The sequence below is a fragment of the Ranitomeya imitator genome, chromosome 1 (genome assembly GCF_032444005.1).
Source record: "Ranitomeya imitator isolate aRanImi1 chromosome 1, aRanImi1.pri, whole genome shotgun sequence".
NCBI classification, from domain to species: Eukaryota; Metazoa; Chordata; class Amphibia; order Anura; family Dendrobatidae; genus Ranitomeya; species Ranitomeya imitator.
Genome location: NC_091282.1, coordinates 1,184,974,953 through 1,184,996,932, shown reverse-complemented (window position 1 = coordinate 1,184,996,932; position 21,980 = coordinate 1,184,974,953). Strand labels below are relative to the sequence as shown.

Here is a 21,980-nt window from a genome sequence, read left to right as displayed (position 1 = left end):
AAAAGCAAGTCCAACACTGGAACATTGACAGGAAGCCAGGATCAAAGCATTAGGTGGAGTTAAGTAGAGAAGCACCTAACGACCTCACCAGATCACCTGAGGGAGGAAACTCAGAAGCCGCAGTACCACTTCCCTCCACCAACAGAAGCTCACAGAGAGAATCAGCCGAAGTACCACTTGTGACCACAGGAGGGAGCTCTGCCACAGAATTCACAACAGTACCCCCCCCTTGAGGAGGGGTCACCGAACCCTCAGCAGAGCCCCCAGGCCAACCAGGATGAGCCACATGAAAGGCACGAACAAGATCGGGAGCATGGACATAAGAGGCAAAAACCCAGGAATTATCTTCCTGAGCATAACCCTTCCATTTAACCAGATACTGGAGTTTCCGTCTAGAAACACGAGAATCCAAAATCTTCTCCACAATATACTCCAATTCCCCCTCCACCAAAACCGGGGCAGGAGGATCAACAGATGGAACCATAGGTGCCACGTATCTCCGCAACAATGACCTATGGAATACGTTATGTATGGAAAAAGAATCTGGAAGGGTCAGACGAAAAGACACAGGATTAAGAACCTCAAAAATCCTATACGGACCAATGAAACGAGGTTTAAACTTAGGAGAGGAAACCTTCATAGGAATATGACGAGAAGATAACCAAACCAGATCCCCAACACGAAGTCGGGGACCCACACGGCGTCTGCGATTAGCGAAACGTTGAGCCTTCTCCTGGGACAAGGTCAAATTGTCCACTACATGAGTCCAAATCTGCTGCAACCTGTCCACCACAGTATCCACACCAGGACAGTCCGAAGACTCAACCTGTCCTGAAGAGAAACGAGGATGGAACCCAGAATTGCAGAAAAATGGCGAAACCAAGGTAGCCGAGCTGGCCCGATTATTAAGGGCGAACTCAGCCAAAGGCAAAAAGGACACCCAATCATCCTGATCGGCAGAAACAAAGCATCTCAGATATGTTTCCAAGGTCTGATTGGTTCGTTCGGTCTGGCCATTAGTCTGAGGATGGAAAGCCGAGGAAAAAGACAAGTCAATGCCCATCCTACCACAAAAGGCTCGCCAAAACCTCGAAACAAACTGGGAACCTCTGTCAGAAACGATATTCTCTGGAATGCCATGCAAACGAACCACATGCTGGAAGAACAATGGCACCAAATCAGAGGAGGAAGGCAATTTAGACAAGGGTACCAGATGGACCATCTTAGAAAAGCGATCACAGACCACCCAAATGACTGACATCTTTTGAGAAACGGGAAGATCAGAAATAAAATCCATAGAGATATGTGTCCAAGGCCTCTTCGGGACCGGCAAGAGCAAAAGCAACCCACTGGCACGAGAACAGCAGGGCTTAGCCCGAGCACAAATCCCACAGGACTGCACAAAAGCACGCACATCCCGCGACAGAGACGGCCACCAAAAGGATCTAGCCACTAACTCTCTGGTACCAAAGATTCCAGGATGACCAGCCAACACCGAACAATGAACCTCAGAGATAACTTTATTGGTCCACCTATCAGGGACAAACAGTCTCTCCGCTGGACAACGATCAGGTTTATTAGCCTGAAATTTTTGCAGCACCCGCCGCAAATCAGGGGAGATGGCAGACACAATTACTCCTTCCTTGAGGATACCCGCCGGCTCAGACAAACCCGGAGAGTCGGGCACAAAACTCCTAGACAGAGCATCCGCCTTCACATTTTTAGAGCCCGGAAGGTACGAAATCACAAAGTGAAAACGGGCAAAAAACAGCGACCAACGAGCCTGTCTAGGATTCAACCGCTTGGCAGACTCAAGATAAGTCAAGTTCTTATGATCAGTCAATACAACCACGCGATGCTTAGCTCCTTCAAGCCAATGACGCCACTCCTCGAATGCCCACTTCATGGCCAGCAACTCTCGGTTGCCCACATCATAATTTCGCTCAGCAGGCGAAAACTTCCTGGAAAAAAAAGCGCATGGTTTCATCACTGAGCAATCAGAACCTCTCTGCGACAAAACAGCCCCTGCTCCAATCTCAGAAGCATCAACCTCGACCTGGAATGGAAGAGAAACATCTGGTTGACACAACACAGGGGCAGAAGAAAAACGACGCTTCAACTCTTGAAAAGCTTCCACAGCAGCAGAAGACCAATTGACCAAATCAGCACCCTTCTTGGTCAAATCAGTCAATGGTTTGGCAATACTAGAAAAATTGCAGATGAAGCGACGATAAAAATTAGCAAAGCCCAGGAACTTTTGCAGACTTTTCAGAGATGTCGGCTGAGTCCAATCATGGATGGCTTGGACCTTAACAGGATCCATCTCGATAGTAGAAAGGGAAAAGATGAACCCCAAAAATGAAACCTTCTGCACACCAAAGAGACACTTTGATCCCTTCACAAACAAAGAATTAGCACGCAGGACCTGAAAAACTGTTCTGACCTGCTTCACATGAGACTCCCAATCATCCGAGAAGATCAAAATGTCATCCAAGTACACAATCAGGAATTTATCCAGGTACTCTCGGAAGATGTCATGCATAAAGGACTGAAACACTGATGGAGCATTGGCAAGTCCGAATGGCATCACTAGATACTCAAAATGACCCTCGGGCGTATTAAATGCAGTTTTCCATTTATCTCCTCGCCTGATTCGCACCAGATTATACGCACCACGAAGATCTATCTTGGTGAACCAACTAGCCCCCTTAATCCGAGCAAACAAATCAGATAACAATGGCAAGGGGTACTGAAATTTAACCGTGATCTTATTTAGAAGGCGATAATCTATACAAGGTCTCAGCGAACCATCCTTCTTGGCTACAAAAAAGAACCCTGCTCCTAATGGTGACGATGACGGGCGAATATGCCCCTTCTCCAGGGACTCCTTCACATAACTGCGCATAGCGGCGTGCTCAGGCACAGATAAATTAAACAGTCGACCTTTTGGGAATTTACTACCAGGAATCAAATTGATAGCACAATCACATTCCCTATGCGGAGGTAGGGCATCGGACTTGGGCTCATCAAATACATCCCGGTAATCAGACAAGAACTCTGGAACCTCAGAAGGGGTGGATGACGAAATTGACAGAAATGGAACATCACCATGTACCCCCTGACAACCCCAGCTGGACACCGACATGGATTTCCAATCTAATACTGGATTATGGGCTTGTAGCCATGGCAACCCCAACACGACCACATCATGCAGATTATGCAACACCAGAAAGCGAATAACCTCCTGATGTGCAGGAGCCATGCACATAGTCAGCTGGGTCCAGTATTGAGGCTTATTCTTGGCCAAAGGCGTGGCATCAATTCCTCTCAATGGAATAGGACACTGCAAGGGCTCTAAGAGAAACCCACAACGCTTAGCATACTCCAAGTCCATCAAATTCAGGGCAGCGCCTGAATCCACAAATGCCATGACAGAATACGATGACAAAGAACAGATCAAGGCAACGGACAGAAGAAATTTTGACTGTACCGTACCAATGGTGGCAGACCTAGCGAACCGCTTAGTGCGCTTAGGACAATCAGAGATAGCATGAGTGGAATCGCCACCGTAGAAACACAGCCCATTCAGACGTCTGTGTTCTTGCCGTTCAACTCTGGTCAAAGTCCTATCGCACTGCATAGTCTCAGGTTTAAGCTCAGGTAATACCGCCAAATGGTGCACAGATTTACGCTCACGCAAGCGTCGACCGATCTGAATGGCCAAAGACATAGAATCATTCAAACCAGCAGGCATAGGAAATCCCACCATGACATCCTTAAGGGCTTCAGAGAGACCCTTTCTGAACATAGCTGCCAGCGCAGATTCATTCCATTGAGTAAGCACGGACCACTTTCTAAATTTCTGACAATATACCTCTATCTCATCCTGACCCTGACAAAGAGCCAGCAAATTTTTCTCTGCCTGATCCACTGAATTAGGTTCATCGTACAGCAATCCGAGCGCCAGGAAAAACGCATCGATATTACTCAATGCAGGATCTCCTGGCGCAAGAGAAAATGCCCAGTCCTGAGGGTCGCTGCGCAAAAAAGAAATAACAATCAAAACCTGTTGAACTGGATCACCAGAGGAGCGAGGTTTCAAGGCCAGAAATAATTTACAATTATTTTTGAAACTCAGAAACTTAGTTCTATCTCCAAAAAACAAATCAGGAATAGGAATTCTTGGTTCTAACATAGATTTCTGATTAATAGTGTCTTGAATCTTTTGTACTCTTGCCGAGAGCTGATCCACAAATGATGACAGACTTCTAATGTCCATCGCTACACCTGTGTACTGAACCACCCAAACGTCTAGGGGAAAAAAAAGGCAAAACACAGTGCAAAGAAAAAAAAATGGTCTCAGAACTTCTTTTTTCCCTCTATTGAGAATCATTAGTACTTTTGGCTTCCTGTACTGTTATGAGAGGCAATTCAGTACCACAGTGAACATAGAGGTCAGAGCACATACAGTGATCTGACAATAACCCAAAATCATAGAACGAGCTCTGAGACGTGGGAACTCTGCAGACCGCAATCCCTAATCCTCTCCAAACAACACTAGAGGCAGCCGTGGATTGCGCCTAACTCTGCCTATGCAACTCGGCACAGCCTGAGAAACTAACTAGCCTGAAGATAGAAAATAAGCCTACCTTGCCTCAGAGAAATACCCCAAAGGAAAAGGCAGCCCCCACATATAATGACTTTGAGTTAAGATGAAAAGACAAACGTAGAGATTAAATAGATTCAGCAAAGTGAGGCCCGACTTTCTTAACAGAGCGAGGATAGAAAAGGTAACTTTGCGGTCTACACAAAACCCTAAAGAAAACCACGCAAAGGGGGCAAAAAGACCCTCCGTACCGAACTAAAGGCACGGAGGTACACCCTTTGCGTCCCAGAGCTTCCAGCAACAAATTAGACAAGCTGGACAGAAAAAATAGCAAACAAATAGCAAAGAAGAACTTAGCTATGCAGAGCAGCAGGCCACAGGAATGATCCAGGGAAAAGCAAGTCCAACACTGGAACATTGACAGGAAGCCAGGATCAAAGCATTAGGTGGAGTTAAGTAGAGAAGCACCTAACGACCTCACCAGATCACCTGAGGGAGGAAACTCAGAAGCCGCAGTACCACTTCCCTCCACCAACAGAAGCTCACAGAGAGAATCAGCCGAAGTACCACTTGTGACCACAGGAGGGAGCTCTGCCACAGAATTCACAACAAGATGCTTCAGGTCATGGTTTAGGCCATGCAGGTTGCTCACGGCAGTATGAGCAACATGCGGCTTGGTTACGTCATATTGAAAAATGTCTCTGGGACACTCTGGAAAAATGGGCGTACCACTTGTTGCATCATTGACTCAATATAAAGCAGAGTGGTAAGGGAACCTGGGATGAAGACCATGATCCCAGGAGTAGGATTGGTGTCATGTTCCTTTACTATGAAGTTGCCCATGAAAAATTGTCGAATATAAAAAATGTCAAACAGTGTGCTGAAAATGAAATTGGACGTCACATCCCAAGCCTAGGGAGTCAAACAGTGTGTACATAGACCATCCAAAGGCATTTGCACAACATTGGATTATGAGCCAGACCTCCAGCTGTAAGTGATCCACTGACCTCACTCCACTGTTCTCAAAGGCTATCATGGTGCAGAGGAAGACGGCAATGGAGGCTGGAATGGAGGTCTGCCCTCCAAAATGTGTCTCACTTTTTTTCTTGGAAACAATGATATCTGAAAATTGGTCTAATTGGGTACATCTGGGATGATACTGACCGTAAATTGCAAATTGAGCTGCCAGCAGCGGATCTTGATGATTTGCCCAAATGCATTGGCAGAACATTCCTCAGGTGACCATTAATAACTTTACAGATAGCAGTCAATTAGATTAAGTGCGGGGAGTTCTACACGGGTAGCTCATACTCCATACTGAATAACTTGAGATGCTTTGAAAATGTTGTTTCCATTTTTCGATCATTTGCAGATCAGTAACATGTCTATCCATCCTGCGATTGAACACCACCAAATAGATTCTTGCACGTATTACATCTGATTTCTGGTGATCTTAGTACCAGGATAACCTACCTTCAGCTTTTGTTTGGGATACCAGTCTAAAAAACAAAGATTGCTCATATTGACTCTTCTTTAATTAAATGTAAGGTTATGGGTGATGATGACCAGTTGTGTTGTTTCTGTTGTCAATTTATTAAAACAGTAAATGCTAAAATGGTCTAAACTGACCAACTCTGAGACAAGGGAAAGTGAGGAGAGACATCTGCATAGGGTTTAGGTGCCTCACCTGGAAGAAGAACGTTGACTCTCAAATTGGTCAGATTATCACTCAAATGCTGTAGCTCTACCACTGATTGTACTGAAGGATATTGTGAAACTTAAGGGTGAACTTTATTTTTTCAGGATTAACTTTAACTGACATTAAATCAGACCTTGGAACCAAAATGGGATGATGGACATGCTGAGATAAGGTTGAAAGGAAAAGGTATTTTAAAGCTGACCAGAGGTATCGATTGACCATCTACCGAAAAGAATTCCAAGTTCAACAATATCCTGGTCAAAAGGCAAGTGCAACCTTCCAAGAATAAGAGCCCCAGCACGTCTAGGACACTGTTTTTTGACCGGTTCCCAAATGTAGGGTTAATATCAGAATCCCTCACGGTCTGGAGGAAGGGCAGGGCAGAATTCACTGTAGCTCCGCACTATGATCGTCACTCACTGTGTCCAGAGAATATAGGGGTGGATTTGGGAGCTCGTTACTGGCAATGTAGCCCAGAGCACGTACTGTATGGAAAACTCACTCAACATGTAAAACGTATTAATATGTGGGGAATGCTGCTGCGGTGAGATCATACTTGCAAAAGTAACCACATCGTATGGTCTTTATTTCCTTTAAAACAAAACTTTGGCAAATTCTCCTTGTGTTCCTGCGAAATGAGGACACTTTAGGTCAATTCTGAATCCTGGGATCTAATCAGTAAAGCAATTAGGACTGAGGTAAATGTAACCTCACCATCGTGAAAATTGCAAGGTTCAGAGTTGAAGAGCGGTGATTAAAAGTGATTGAACCCAGAGGAAAGTCTCGGCCATATTCTGGAGCAGACAAGCGACTCAAGAGCTCCTTCAATCTTCCCTTAAAAAGCGCCTTTGTGATTGCTATAATTCTCTGGATGTCGACAGCAAACGTCTTCAAAAGATCCGAGACCCCAAAATTCTCTTTTTTACATTTCTGCTACAAGTCGAGTAACCAAGTAAAGTTCTGCTGGTCTATACATTAGAGCGGACACACAAACATTTCTGGTGCACAATAGGGCCACGTCCAAGGATCACAGGAAATGTAGGTGTGCTTCAGGTAAAATGGATATACCTGCTGTTGGTACTGATGAGGTGTCTGAAGTGAGGTTCTGAAGCAGCTGAGGTGTGTGATGCACCACACAGGGGTTTGAGAACACCAAAGAAAGTATCCCTGTGGCTTTGCACACCCACAGTTCATAGTAGGGATGATGATGGTGTCCCCATTAGTAACACCTACAGTATCCCAATGGTGCACCTCTCGTTAGGGTCATCCACAGTCTCTTCCACTAATGCCGAAAAAGTGCCAGGCATAGATTCCTTATTGGTAAAAATAGCACAGTGCCACCATTAGTATCAACCACAGGTCGATTATTAGTATCGACAGGCACAATATCGCTATTAGTACCAGCAACAGGCCCATTCTTATTAATAACAGCCACAGTCCCCCCATTAGTACCAACCTCGGGTCCCTTATTAGTCATAAAATCTACAGTGCCCCCATTAGTATTGACCTTTGTTAGTCATGACAGCTACAGTGCCCCCATTAGTAGTGATCTTTATTAGTCATAGCAACTATAGTGCCCCCATTAGTGTCAGACACAATATTAGTCACAGCAGCCATAGTGCCCATATTAGAGTCAGTCACAGGTCCCTATAAAGCCAATGCCCCTATTAATACCAGTCTCAATCCTTTCTCAGTAATAACAGCCATAGTGCCCCCAGTAGTATCAGTCAAAGGTCCCTTCTTAGTTGTAACAGCCACAATGTCCCCATTGGTATCAGTTACAGGTCCCTTACTAGTAACAACAGCCACGGTGCCACCAATAGTGTCAGTCACAAATCCCTTCTTAATACAGGTACAGCCACAGTGCCTCCATTGGTACCAGCAACAGGTCTCTTCTTAGTATTAACAGCCACAGTGCCCCCATTAGTGTCAGTCACAGATCCCTTATTAATAATAACAGTCATAGTGCCCCATTACCAAACTACCAAGCCACGAGGAGATTTGGCGCCAGGGAAGAGAGTGGAGCAGACATGCTCCAGAGATACTGCCGAGACCAGTGTGACAGGCCTCAGCGGGAAGTCTACCCCACCCAGGTGTCGCTTGCCGCCTGGCAAGGTCTGGATTCCCCGTAGGAGACCTTTAAGTACCACCTACGCTCGTCAGAGCCAGGATTTGCACACTGCGCTGGTCAAGTCTTCGAGGCCCGACATCGCCTGTCAAGAGCCGAGGCATAGTCCTCTCCATCCACCGACCGTCAAGCCGAGGAGAGCTGTGAGGAGACGACGACAGGAGAGGCACGTGTTAATATCTGTTTAGTTTGTTACTATCCGCCATTATTTTGTGGAGTTCTGGCTGCTGGTCTTTTTCCTCTGGTGCTGGGTTTGTCTTGGGTCAGGTGTTTGTTTCACTCTTTAATAACCAGCACCTGCCTCCCAGTCCTTGCTGGACAACAGTCTTAATCTGCTTGAGCTCTAGCTTGGTGCTTTGCTTAGTGTTCTGTGTGTGTTATTTGTGCAATACTGGTACCTCTGGTTCTGCTAGCCTTAGTTTCTGTTTTCTATTGGTTTCTGCAGCCTTCTTTGTGTTTTCTACTAGGAGGTGACCCGTTTTTGTAACCAGTCCTTAGTTCCTTTAGAGTACCCCTTTCCCTTATCTATAGGTCTTCGCTTGAGATTAACCTAGGATCGTCGGTGGGTCTATTCGCAAGGAATGGATTGCCCACTCCATCGTAGGGTTTCAGCCTAGTCATAGTGCAGGGTCAGTTTTCTCCCTTCTACTTTAGTCCTGTGTTGCAGATCCATAACAGCACGACTGCGATTGTGGAGGAACAGCATGAGTGAACAGGGACGTCAATTCCCGCTATCATGTACAGTACCGGGGTCAGCTGAGTTTGGAGTGCAGGTTGGTACGAGGCCGGCAGGTGCGTGAAAGACTCAACAGGTTATGATAGCCTACATCAGAAAGACTTGGGCCTAGCGAGAAAACCTGGTGAATCCCACTAAGGCCAGAGCTTCAGAGAGATCTTATATGGTGACTGCTATGACTCTGCGCACCACCTTTTCTGGAAAGAACATTAACGCTAAATAGTGAAAGACTTTCTTAGTAATTCTAAACTTATTGTTACTCGTTCTACTGCTGACCTGCATAGTTACTGACACTAATTGTTTAAAGTTACTGCTGTATATAAATAGAACTATATCAATCACTGACTGTTCTCGCCTCGTGATCTCTGCTCGTTACACCCAGACCTGCATTACGTACTAATACACTGGGTAGATTCTTACATGAATGATGAGACGCTGCCATTGTCTGTATATAGAGGATCAAGTGTATTGTGCCAACTACTACTCATGTTGGAGGGGGTAAGTGGCTTACTCCTGCACAGAGGCCACTGGCCCCTACTAGTATTAGCCACAGGTTGCTTCTTGTAGTAGCAGAAATAGTGCCCCCATTGTACCAGCCTCAGATCTTTGAATTAGTAATAACAGCCACATTCTAATACTTTTTCTTATCATTTCAATATCCTTAGTAGTAAATTCCCTGTTGATCTAAGGCACTGAAGGAATTCAATTCACATTTCCTAAAATTTCTAGAATCAATGGTACATTCAGGCAATTCTTTGAGGTTGCGTCCTCTGAGGTCACCCTAACAAACAGGTGCTCTAGGCAAATGCCTAGTTTGCCACCTACCCTGTTTCAAATCCCTGATAGTAGTGGCATGGTATGCTTCTATGGTAAATGCCCCTTTGCCATTCAATGACATTTTACAGATGGTGGCCTGAGGTTGCCCAGGTGTATTATATTATCAGAAGCAGTTCAGGGTGAAGGTCACAGCTTTTGAGGATCACTTTGCTAATCCCTTGATGGTCCTCCTTTGGACTCTGTATTGACTCAAGTGTTCAGCACCATGATGTCCCTGCATTAATGTTCCCATCACACATTGCGGTCCTCATATTTATCCCTCCGTGAACTCTGCGAGTCTTTGATCTTTTCCAAACAGCCTAAGCCAAAGCTACACCTGCTCTAACACAAGGAGATGAATAAACATCAGTGGGGAGATGGATCGTCGCAACACGTCTTATTAGGAAGAAGAAACAAGGGGTCTCTTATCTGTCCAAAACAAACCAAATGTCCCCAAACACAAGTTCCGATTAAAGGGATGTTTTTAACCTACGTGTATGTTTGCTGTTTAACAAGTCCCCACCCGTTATCACATAATGAGATACATCCATTCATGGACTCCAGATGTACATGCTTTCCTCACATTCCCCATACTTGTCAGATGTCTTTTTTTTGTATAATTCTGGTTTTAAAAAAAAAGAAATGACGCTGCAAAAGCAAAAATCACTAGCTCCAAATCTTCAGAAACTGCATGGCACGCTGGGGATTTTGTGGAAAGGACAAAGGCGAAAATAGGATATTTAGGGTTTTGTGGGCATCAGTATAAGCATCACTAAGTGTATTTACAGGAAAAAAGGCAAACATAGTTCTAGGATGTATTAAGATAAGTATAGAGTCTAGATCACGTGAAGTTATTGTCCCCTTCTGCTCCTCCTTGGTCAGGCCTCATCTGGAATATTGTGTCCAGTTCTGGGCACGATGTTTAAAAAAGACATTGAAAAGCTGGAGCAAGTTCACAGAAGAGCTACCAGGATGGTGAGCGGACTGCAAAGTATGTCCTACGAGGAACGATTAAAGGATCTGGGAATGTTTAGCTTGCAAAAAAGAAGACAGAGGAGACTTAATAGCGGTCTACAAATATCTGAAGGGCTGTCACAGTGTAGAGGGATCATCCTCATTCTCGTTTGCACATGGAAACACGAGAAGTAATGGAATAAAACTGAAAGGGAGAAGATAGAGATTAGATATTACAAAAAACTTTTTGACAGTGAGTGTGATCAGTGAGCGGAACAGGCGGCCACGAGAGGTGGTGAGTTCTCCTTCAATGGAAGTCTTCAAACAGAGGCTGGACGGACATCTGTCTGAGATGGTTTAGTGAATCCTGCATTGAGCAGGGGGTTGGACATGATGATCCTAGAGGTCCCTTCCAACTCTAACATTCTATTCTATAAAGCGATGGAGGATTTTAAAAGGAATTAACCCTTTAAATTAACACTCCTTCTAGTTGTTCTGAGCTGTTTTGGGGCAAAGACCAAAAAGCTCATTACTGTGCTCTTTAACCTTTATCTTCATTCACCCTTTTTGTGCTGAGTCCACCCTTTATCTCACCTCCTTTATTGTTTGATTTCTCATCACAACTACTTTTCCTCTTTTATTCTATTCCGAGGTGTAAACAGAAATCCTGAGGCCCCTTTTTATCTAACCAATTAGATGAAACCACGCTCTTCGTCGCGGCATCTAAAGTGGTTAAACTGCCGCAATTTAGTTATTTATTTATTTTACTCACTTATATGGCGCCATTAATTACACAGCGCTTTACATACACCTAAGCTGTAAAAAAAATGTATATTTTCTTCACAAAAAGTATAAATAAAGCCAAACTAGATAATAATTACATTAGTAACTTTGCAAGGGTGCTAAGAGCTTTTGCATAATTAAAAGTTTCAGATGAACTAAAGCTAACCAATTTATTAGTGAATTACATTTCTATGAAACCAATAAACATGTACAATAAAAGTAAAACAAAAGTGACTTTTTGTTCATGTAGGGTCTCCCCAATGTTAGTCTTATCAGAAAGCCACTGCAAAGAGCAGCTCCCAATCTGGCGGACTTGACTAGTACAGGAATTGCATGATTTCCCAGTCAGTTGAATGATGGAGTATGATTTACTACATACGGTATGTGACCAGCAGAGGTGACCTAGTAATCACTAGTGGAGGAACCTATAGAAGGGGTTTCATCAGTCGAGCTTTACAACTTATATAACTATAGTCAGTCATCAGTTCGCAACCTGTGTGTCACGATCTTTGTTTGGATCTGTGGCAGATCTGGTTTCCTTCAGAATAAAACGTGTTTTCCTTTCTGGTCATTGGGGGTTAATGCAGTTTTCTCCCCCCGGTGGCCGCTGGTGATATTGCATTGCATTGCTGTTGGGTCAGCTGATGTTTGTTACCACTCCCACCTTCCTTTAAAAGGTCACCTGGTGCATCAGCTGACTGTTGGTTATACAGGTCCTTTGGATACCAACCTTTCTGGAATTGCTGCTGGCTAAGTGCTTCGGTTCTGCAGCCGAATCCTGGTGCCTTACTCTGCTGCGCGTTGCATTGCAGCAGAGAAAGCTAAGTGTGCTGTTTTTGTTTCTTTGTCCCTTTGTTGTGTTACTCTCCTTCTGTTGTATTAGTGCAGCGGTGGGACCAGTGCTCTCACCTGCCAGTTCCCTACATAGGGATTAGAGCAGGGCAAGTGAGGGACAAGGTATCCTGGTCGGCGACGGGTTGAAAGAACCCGTATAGGGACGGTAGTAAGAACAGGGCACAGCCTCAGGTGAGTGCAGGAGGTGCCCGTTCCCTACCGTCAGGGCCCACCGTTGTTAAAGTGTCCCCGGTGTACCCTTGTGTGTTCCGTCGTTTTGTGGCCGACCCGTCTGGTCGTGTTACACCTGGACAGTCACTTCGTGACACTGTGCTTATGACATCGTGATATTTACACAATTAGAAAAGTTAATGTGGATACGTTGCAGTACCAGGCAGTGCCCATGAATGAATGTGGTGCTGTTTCTGGAAAAAAAAAAAGCATTTTTCTCTGCTAACCCTACATGATACACAATTAAAGAGTCACTAATGCCTTAAAGATAATCACAAGGAGCCGATTTACCTCCAGTCTGGTCCGGTCTACCTCTTTGGGAAGCTTCACCCGCAGTTGGTTTGTTACAATCAGCATTTCATAGGGATAGATCTAGAATAGAGAAGCATAGATATATGTCATCCAGGCCGTCAGGAGACAAGAAGTGGGGTCTTTACATACTGTATTGGATCCATACTGTCTCATACAATGGTAAGGTCAGAAAAGAGACACAGACAGTGTAACCTTGTGCGGGGGATGTGAACAGGTTGTGTATCTTTGCTCTGGACTCACGCCTCTTACCTTGTACTCTGTGGACAAAAAACACAAAATTTATTTTCGTTATTCATATAAATGGTGATAACGATGGACAAAATTAATTGCAAATCAAGTGAGTTGTAAAAACTCTGATTAATAATGCAAAGAAAGATTGTAAACCCTCGTCGTCCCAGGATGTAGCGCCTGTTTGGCTTGATAGAGACTGGTTGGTAAGGAGAGTCTGACTAACAACTCCAAAAACAAGTAACTACGCTGTCCACAAGGACTCAGGACTCCTGACGGATCCGCGGCTCTTCATTAGATTAGCTGGTCTGGCACAATGTAACGTGTGCATCACACAGCAATAAAAATATCATACTAAGCTGGCTACTTAAAAGAAGAGCTGAGGATGCCAGCAGGTAGGAGGCCGTTTTGAAAGCTCCAGTCCAGTGGCCACAGATTACAGAGTTGGCCGATGAACCATGTCCTGCAAATCAATTTGCAACAACTCTACATCCAGGCAATGAAAAGCTATGAATTTTTGCAATATATTATATTACCTTACTTGGCTACCTTCTCCCCCATACATCCTGCTGCTGTGCTGTTTCACATGATCAGTTCATATTCCTTTAGAAGCTGCTTTCACCTGCTGCTCAGCCAAGATCCTTATTCTACTGTATTTGCAAAAAATCAAAGTAGGGTAATTCCCCTTTCTAATATAACAAAGAATGGGATTAAAAAATAACTTTTATTAATAAGTTTAACATTTTCAAACAACAAAGTGAATAGTATAAATATAATAGAAGCAAGCAGCATGAAATCCTAGGTATCTATTACCTGCCTTAACATAAAAGGTATGTAGATCAACCTCATCTAGCTACCAAAAAAGGTGAGAGTATTATCTTCGGGCAAACTGATTGCTCTCTAGTTACGTATAGGTGTAAGATGCCCAAGCGAGGTAGTCGTGGGCGAGCTTCGGTCTCCACTCGCTCAGGCATCGCACAGGCAAGGTGTGTGCTGCTGAGTATGTGGTACTTCCCACTTACTTCTGGCCTGCAGGCCTCTTCTGGCTCCAGTAATGCTTCTCCTGGAACCAAGGCAGCAATCAATCCAGGACACACGTGGTACATAAAAACCAAACTTTTACTTTGTGAATGGAAGTGTATTTACAAGCAGATGCAAAGGATAAGGCCCGATGGGTTGTCATCTCTCCCACAGGAACAGTGCCCAACTTCAGCCTTGGTTCTCAGGATAGATGGCATGTCCCTCTCACTTGCTTTCCTGGTCCTAGGGAATCATCTTCATCTATAGCAGTATATCCAGATTGCAATATCTTCTGCCCCATGTAGTTTGAGTCCATTAGACGGAATCACATGGAAGGGTATTTGTGGCAAACCACTGTCCCGAGTATTAGGCTCACGCTGTCCCTAGCAGCCTACGACCTGCTACGTTACTCACTGCTGCCCTCACACAGACTGACTGTCACTTCCCGCACTTGCCACTAACTCTCAATTCCCCCTCCCAAACTGGGCTAGCCTCTACAGTTAACCCTGTCTCAGCCATCTGCCGCCTCAGTGGGTATCATACCTTAAAAACATACATAAGAATCAAACATACATTATTATGTATACCCCTCCTCACATGTAAAGCGCCATGGAATAAATGGCGCTATAACAATAAATAATAATAATAATAATACATTTAACCCATGAGTGTCAGGGAGCAATCCATCAGCTCCCACCACCGTTACATAGGGAAGAGAAATAGGCCACGTATCTAGAACAACAATATATGGACCAACATTAACATTAATCCTTCAACATATTACTCTACAGGATCCTATTACTCAGGTCAAAACACATTCATTAGTTATGCTTATGTAGCATATATATAACATGTCTGGGGTGGTCCCACCCACAGCCACTTTAACACAGATATACAGCTACATTACACCAAACAATAGTCAGTAGGGTAATAGTGAGGGATTGTAACATAGCTTCACAAATCTCAATTAGAGAAGAATATATGGAATCGTATGCAAATTGCATCTGTGGTGGTTACTTATGATTTCCGAACACACCAACACCTTTATCATTTTTATATCGGAGACCATAGGTGAGGATTCAGGGCTGTCAATAGTAAATAAAAGGAACGTTCTCACCCATTTTATCAGAAAAGGCCACGTGCCCACAAATCTACTCCTGTCAATGGTCTGAGTAGAGGTTCCTTTCACACTGTCTCTCTTTTGGTACCTAGATGAGGCTGATATACAGACCTTTTGGGGTAAGGCGGATAATCGAGATACCTAGCAATTCATGCTGCTTGTTTCTATTGTAGTTATACTATTGTTAGGTAATTGCTGCATGTGTTACTGTTGTCTATCAGCCGCGAGACATGCAGCCGCGGGGGCTTGAACATATTTTTCGAGCTTGTCAAAGACACTCGGTTAGCACACGAACATGGTCAGATAACACCTTATCCCAGCACGTTCCCTCATCATCACTACTAGCAATTTATGCTGCTTTTTTATATTATATTTTTACTATTCACTTCGCACTTTGATATTTGAACCTATTATTAAAAGTTATTTTTTTTAATCCCTACTTTGCTATACTAGATTTGACTTGAAAGTGGGTATAGTTCCGTCTAAGTGGGTAATTTCACTTTCTAAGCTTCTTTGCACTCAGGGTAATTTCCCATAGTGATTTTTTTTGTGCACATAGTATGGATCTTGGTTTAGCAGCAATTAAAAGCAGCTTCTAAAGGACAATGAATTGACCTTAGGAAACAACACTGCAGCATGGCATGTGGAAAAGAAGGAGGGAGAATATGGCAATGAAGTGTACTACAAGAAGTCTTAACTTTGTAACTCGTGGAGGATAACTAAATTTAAAAAATAAAAGTTCAATTATTCTGAAAGTAATTAGCTTTGCAAAACTGCAAAAAATATCTGGTTATATAGTAATGTACTGCAAATGCTGCTTCTTCGTTATCGCCTGTTCTGGCCCTATGTTATACATCACAGTCATCCTGAAGACAGGCAGTGGTGTACATTTAATACAGGAATATGACGCAACTGCATTTGGTCCATAGAAGTCGGGGCAAGGCACTGATCTACGTACTAGCTGACTGCATATAGAGAGGGCACTGTGTTCCATGGTGTGCGGTGAGACAACCCCCCACAGTACTCTTCATTCTTCCCCGACACCGGACCACTTCTCTTTGCAAATAATATTTCTGATGCCTTTACTCCTACGAGGGACTTTAAGTTTTGACTATTAATTTACATTTTGGGAGTTTAATGAATTCTATTCCCCTAATAACAAAAAAATTTACTTATTGCCTGGAAACTTTTCATATATCATCAGCTGAACTTGAGATGGAATATGAAAATAAGTGTTTAAAGTGTGTACACAAGATATTGAAGCAACACTTTGCCTATATATGTTAGCAAATGCTATTGCTACAGAATAATGTGGCTCTTGTGTATTCCTAAATAAAGGTTTCCCTAATGCAGATGACATTTTCCATGATGCTACTGGCTTAGTTGGAGATATAGTCTAATGGTATCACTTCTGCTTCTATTTTATGACCGCATTGATAGATCAGTGACATATTGTATATTCACTGATTCATGCAGAGTATCAATGACTTCTGTGTAAAGCGGTTTCAGCCTGTCACCCTGACGTTTGCTTGTGATAAGTTTCTCCCTGTCAGCTCATACAAGCAGGAGGCAGTAGATACAGGCTAAAAATGCATCTGGAGATTCTGCATACAGCTAGTAAAGACCGTAAATGTGGAGTCAGAGGAGTTTTATAACGCTGCAGCTAATCATTGAATGGTTTCACCTATTATTTCATTGCTTTCTTATCACTGCTCAAGAATGATATCTTCAGCAGCGTGGTCACAAAGCTCATCAGTACAACCAATTCCAATACTAATGACTAGTTTGATATTCTTAGTTATATATTTCTAGATATATATATAGCGGAAATGTCTACGACCATTAACATATACAATACCATATAGAAATAATATTAATTATATGATATCATACCTTTCATGCCCCAGCTAGTATCATCATCCAAATGATACTGACCAAAGTTGGCAGCCTGGAAATAAAGACAAAATATCAGTGAAGCTGAATTTTCTTTTATTGTTATCCATTCATAATGTTAGCCAAATGTAAAACCAAATATCCAGGGACTAGGCTGGAGAAATGTTTCATTACTAATAACGGCAATGGTTCTTCTACCTACATTTGTGTTCTGTTCCCCACATTGCTTTCTAATACAACCTCTGGCAAAAATTATGGAATCACCGGCCTTGGAGGATGTTCATTCAGTTGTTTAATTTTGTAGAAAAAAAAGCAGATCACAGACATGGCACAAAACTAAAGTCATTTCAAATGGCAACTTTCTGGCTTTAAGAGACACTAAAAGAAATCAAGAACAAAAAATGTGGTAGTCAGTAATGGTTACTTTTTTATCCAAGCATAGGGGAAAATTATGGAATCACTCAATTCTGAGGAAAAAATTATGGAATCATAAAAAAACAAACAAAAAAAACACTCCAAACATCACTAGTATTTTGTTGCTGCACCTGTGGCTTTTATAACAGCTTGCAGTCTCTGAGGCCTGGACTTAATGAGGGTCACACAGGACTCTTCATCAATCTGGCTCCTACTTTCTCTGATTGCTGTTGCCAGATCAGCTTTGCAGGTTGGAGCCTTGTCATGGACCATTTTCTACAACTTCCACCAAAGATTTTCAATTGGATTGAGATCCGGACTATTTGCAGGCCATGACATTGACCTTATGTGTCTTTTTTCAAGGAATGTTTTCACAGTTTTTGCTCTATGGCAGGATGCATTATCATCTTGAAAAATGATTTCACCATCTCCAAACATTCTTTCAAATGATGGGATAAGAAAAGTGTCCAAAATATCAACACAAACTTGTGCATTTATTGAAGATGTAATGACAGCCATCTCCCCAGTGCCTTTACCTGGCATGCAGCCCCGTATCATCAATGACTGTGGAAATTTGCATGTTCTCTTCAGGCAGTCATCTTTATAAATCTCATTGGAACGGCACCAAACAAAAGTTCCAGCATCATCACCTTGCCCAATGCAGATTCGCGATTCATCACTGAATATGGCTTTCATCCAGTCGTCCGCAGTCCACGATTGCTTTTCCTTAGCCCATTGTAACCTTGTTTTTTTCTGTTTAGGTGTTAATGATGGCTTTCGTTTAAATTTTCTGTATGTAAATCCTATTTCCTTTAGGCGGTTTCTTACAGTTCGGTCACAGACGTTGACTCCAGTTTCCTCCCATTCGTTACTCATTTGTTTTGTTGAGCATTTCCTGTTTTGGAGACATATTGCTTTAAGTTTCCGGTCTTGACGCTTTGATGTCTTCCTTGGTCTACCAGTATGTTTGCCTTTAACAACCTTCCCATGTTGTTTGTAGTTGATCCAGATTTTAGACACAGCTGACTGTGAACAACCAACATCTTTTGCAACATTGCGTGATGATTTACCCTCTTTTAAGAGTTTGATAATCCTCTCCTTTGTTTCAATTGACATCTCTCTTGTTGGAGCCATGATTCATGTCAGTCCACTTGGTGCAACTGCTCTCCAAGGTGTGATCACTCCTTTTTAGATGCAGACTAATGAGCAGATCTAATTTGATGCAGGTGTTAGTTTTGGGAATGAAAATTTACAGGGTGATTCCATATTTTTTTCCTCAGAATTGAGTGATTCCATAATTTTTCCCCTATGCTTGGATAACAAAAATAATCATTACTGATTAACATATTTTTTGTTCTTGATTTCTTTTAGTGTTTCTTAAAGCCAGAAAGTTGCCATTTGAGAAGACTTTAGTTTTGTGCCATGTCTGTGATCTGCTTTCTTTCCCCAAAATTAAACAACTGAATGAACATCCTCCAAGGTCGGTGATTCCATAATTTTTACCAGGGGTTGTATTACAGTATAAATGAATGTTCTGTTGGCTGGACACGCTCTTTAGATGCTTCAGTACAGAAGACGTCTGCTATATGGCGCCTCTGATCCAATAATAATGGGAAGCTCTGCATTTAGCATACCATTTGCCTTTTGAATTGGCACATCTAATAAAAGTGTGGTAACATGCTGAATATCCTAAAGATTCTCTATATGTTTCCTGATTACATATAACCTCTTAAAGAAAACAATCAGAAAATGACCTATTGTTTAATTCAGGTTTTTGTGTTCCCTTTATTTATATTTTATTTACCTTTTCTTCAAATCATATTTTTCATATAACAATCAAGTGAAAAACAAAATTAGTAATCTTGCAATTTTCACCCTGGCCACTGGGGCGTTTTTGGATTCTTTACTTCCTGTCATTTCAGAAATGGTTTTCAGCATACTCCTTATCATCAGAGTCAGGATTACAATGACAGATAACACCTGTGTACTTAGTTGATAACACAGGATCCACCAATCACGATAGGTGATGTCACAGCTCCACCTACTCCCCCTCCCTTCACATTGACCTTTGCACAGGCTCATTAGATGCTTCAATATGAAAGATTGGGTAATGAGTATGACCATTTTGACTAATTTACATGTCTTTTTTTTTCCTGAAACAACAGTAAGGCCGGGATCACACATGCGAGAAACACGTCCATGTCTCGCATGTGAAAACCAAGCTCTGGCACCGGCACTCCAGAGCGGAGCGTGCGGCTCCACGTGTTGCTATGTGGCCGCACGCTCCTCTCCCAAGTGCCGGCTCAAGAGCTTGGATTTCACATGCGAGACATGGACGTGTTTCTCGCATGTGTGATCCCGGCCTAAGACTGAAAATTGCACGATTTCTATTTTTATTTTTAAAGGGGTTTTCCACTACTAGGACAATGCTTTCCCATTCCCCAATTTGGCCCCGGTAAACTAAAAAAAAAGTCCATACTCACCTCCCGTGCCGGCGCCGTTCCTCCCGCGTCGGTCTCTCGTGCGGTTGTATGTCACATGGTGAATGGCTCCCAATCAGCGCTGACACCACTGTCCCCGCCTTTTGTCGAATTGAACACAAAGAGGAAGTCCGGGCTGCAGCTGATCTCTGACTTCCTCTCCATGTTCAATTTGTCCGAAGGCGGAGACAGTGACGCCATCATTGATTGGGGACCGGGCACCATGTGTCATGCAAACGCACAAGAGCCCCGGGACTGCGAGTGTCGACAACGCAGGAACAGTGTCGGCACGGGAGGTGAGTAAAAGCCTTTTATTTTATCGGGGCCAAGCGTGGGGAAGGAGAAGGGGTTGTCCCAGTTGTGGACAACCCCTTTAATACAGATTGTAATATATGAAAAAAAATTGCCTGGCAATTTTTCATTTTTTTCCATTTCATCCCCTTCTTCCAAGAGCCGTAATTTGTTTTATTTCCTTGTCGACATATCCGTATGAGGGATTGTTTCTTGTGGGGTGACTTGTAGTTATTAATTGCACCATTCACCTTATCATATTATGAAAAAAAACGGCAAAAAATTGACAAGTCACAATTTCCCCATTATTTTATGGCATTTATTCACAAAATGACCTTACAACATGCACGATTCTTCAGGTCAGGGTGATAGCGATAAAGAGAAATAGCTAAGGCATGAAGAACTATCCTTGTCTATATCCTCAGGGTAAATATGAAAATAGCTATGGAGGATACCCACTTAATAAAACATAACCTTTAATAAATATGAGTAAAAAAGCTCAGACCCTAACAAAACACATATAAACAAAACACACGTGCTCAAGTGAACCAGTGCTCAAGATAAAAAAATTGGATCAGTCTTACCAATTTAGACGGACACATGGAAATCCCTCAAAGTCCATGAGGGTGGTGGTTCCAGAATGCTATGGGCCAAGGGTAGGGAAAAATACACTGCCACTGTCTTCCCTGTAAACCCTTATAAGAGCTCCTGTCCTAACAAGGACAGGCCCCAAGTGAGCCCTGCTATGGGAACCCACCAACCAAAATATAGCCCTAAATGTCTCTCTTCTCCCTACGCGTTTCAACTCCAATGGGGGAGCATCATCAGGGGAGTTTTATGCACTTAAGGAGATGCCAGTAAATCCCCTCTGTAGTCCAAGGCAGGACAATCCTTAAAAGTCCATACAAGTCCGTATCAGGTGGGTTCAGCAGTGGCTGGAAAATCCCACAGAAAGCTTGCTGTGTCTGCAGCCAAGTAAGTCTTGATGTACTGACCATAATGCCCCCTTATATGGCAATGCTTATTATTCAGCTGAAATAATTAGTCCCCCAATTAATCAACAGTGGTTACATACCGTATCTTAGCTGTGCAGCCACGCCATTGCCTTCAAGCAGCGAGGACGCGCAAAACCGGAAGTGCCGTCGCCATTATGGATACGTCACTTCCGCCCACCATATTGGCGAAGCCCGGCGTCCCCGCATATAAGATAGACATGTGTATAGTCTCTCAGCCACCTCAGCCGCTGCAGGGGGGGCACAGATGCCGACCCACCTGCGACACCTCTAGCGCATAAGAGCTGCCCAATAGAGCGCTCTTATGGGTCATGCAGGGTAATCGCGCCGTCATACAGATGCCCTTTCTAACAAGTGATGGACGCCATATTTAAGGAGTTCAGATGAACAGAGTGTCAGCGCCATAATGTGTGTGTATACCG

At 43.2% G+C, this 21,980-nt stretch overlaps 1 protein-coding gene across 1 annotated transcript in view; it reads right to left on the bottom strand.

Moving 5' to 3' along the window:
- Window positions 1-21,980, bottom strand: part of ABLIM2 (actin binding LIM protein family member 2) — a 288,154-nt gene that overhangs the window by 8,806 nt on the left and 257,368 nt on the right. Inside the window, exons 17-19 of the mRNA XM_069744770.1 lie at window positions 17,361-17,415; window positions 13,349-13,356; window positions 13,079-13,159 (exon numbers count right to left, since the gene is read on the bottom strand). Of these exons, the coding sequence (XP_069600871.1) occupies window positions 13,079-13,159; window positions 13,349-13,356; window positions 17,361-17,415 (144 nt within the window). The remainder of the gene's footprint in view (window positions 1-13,078; window positions 13,160-13,348; window positions 13,357-17,360; window positions 17,416-21,980) is intronic.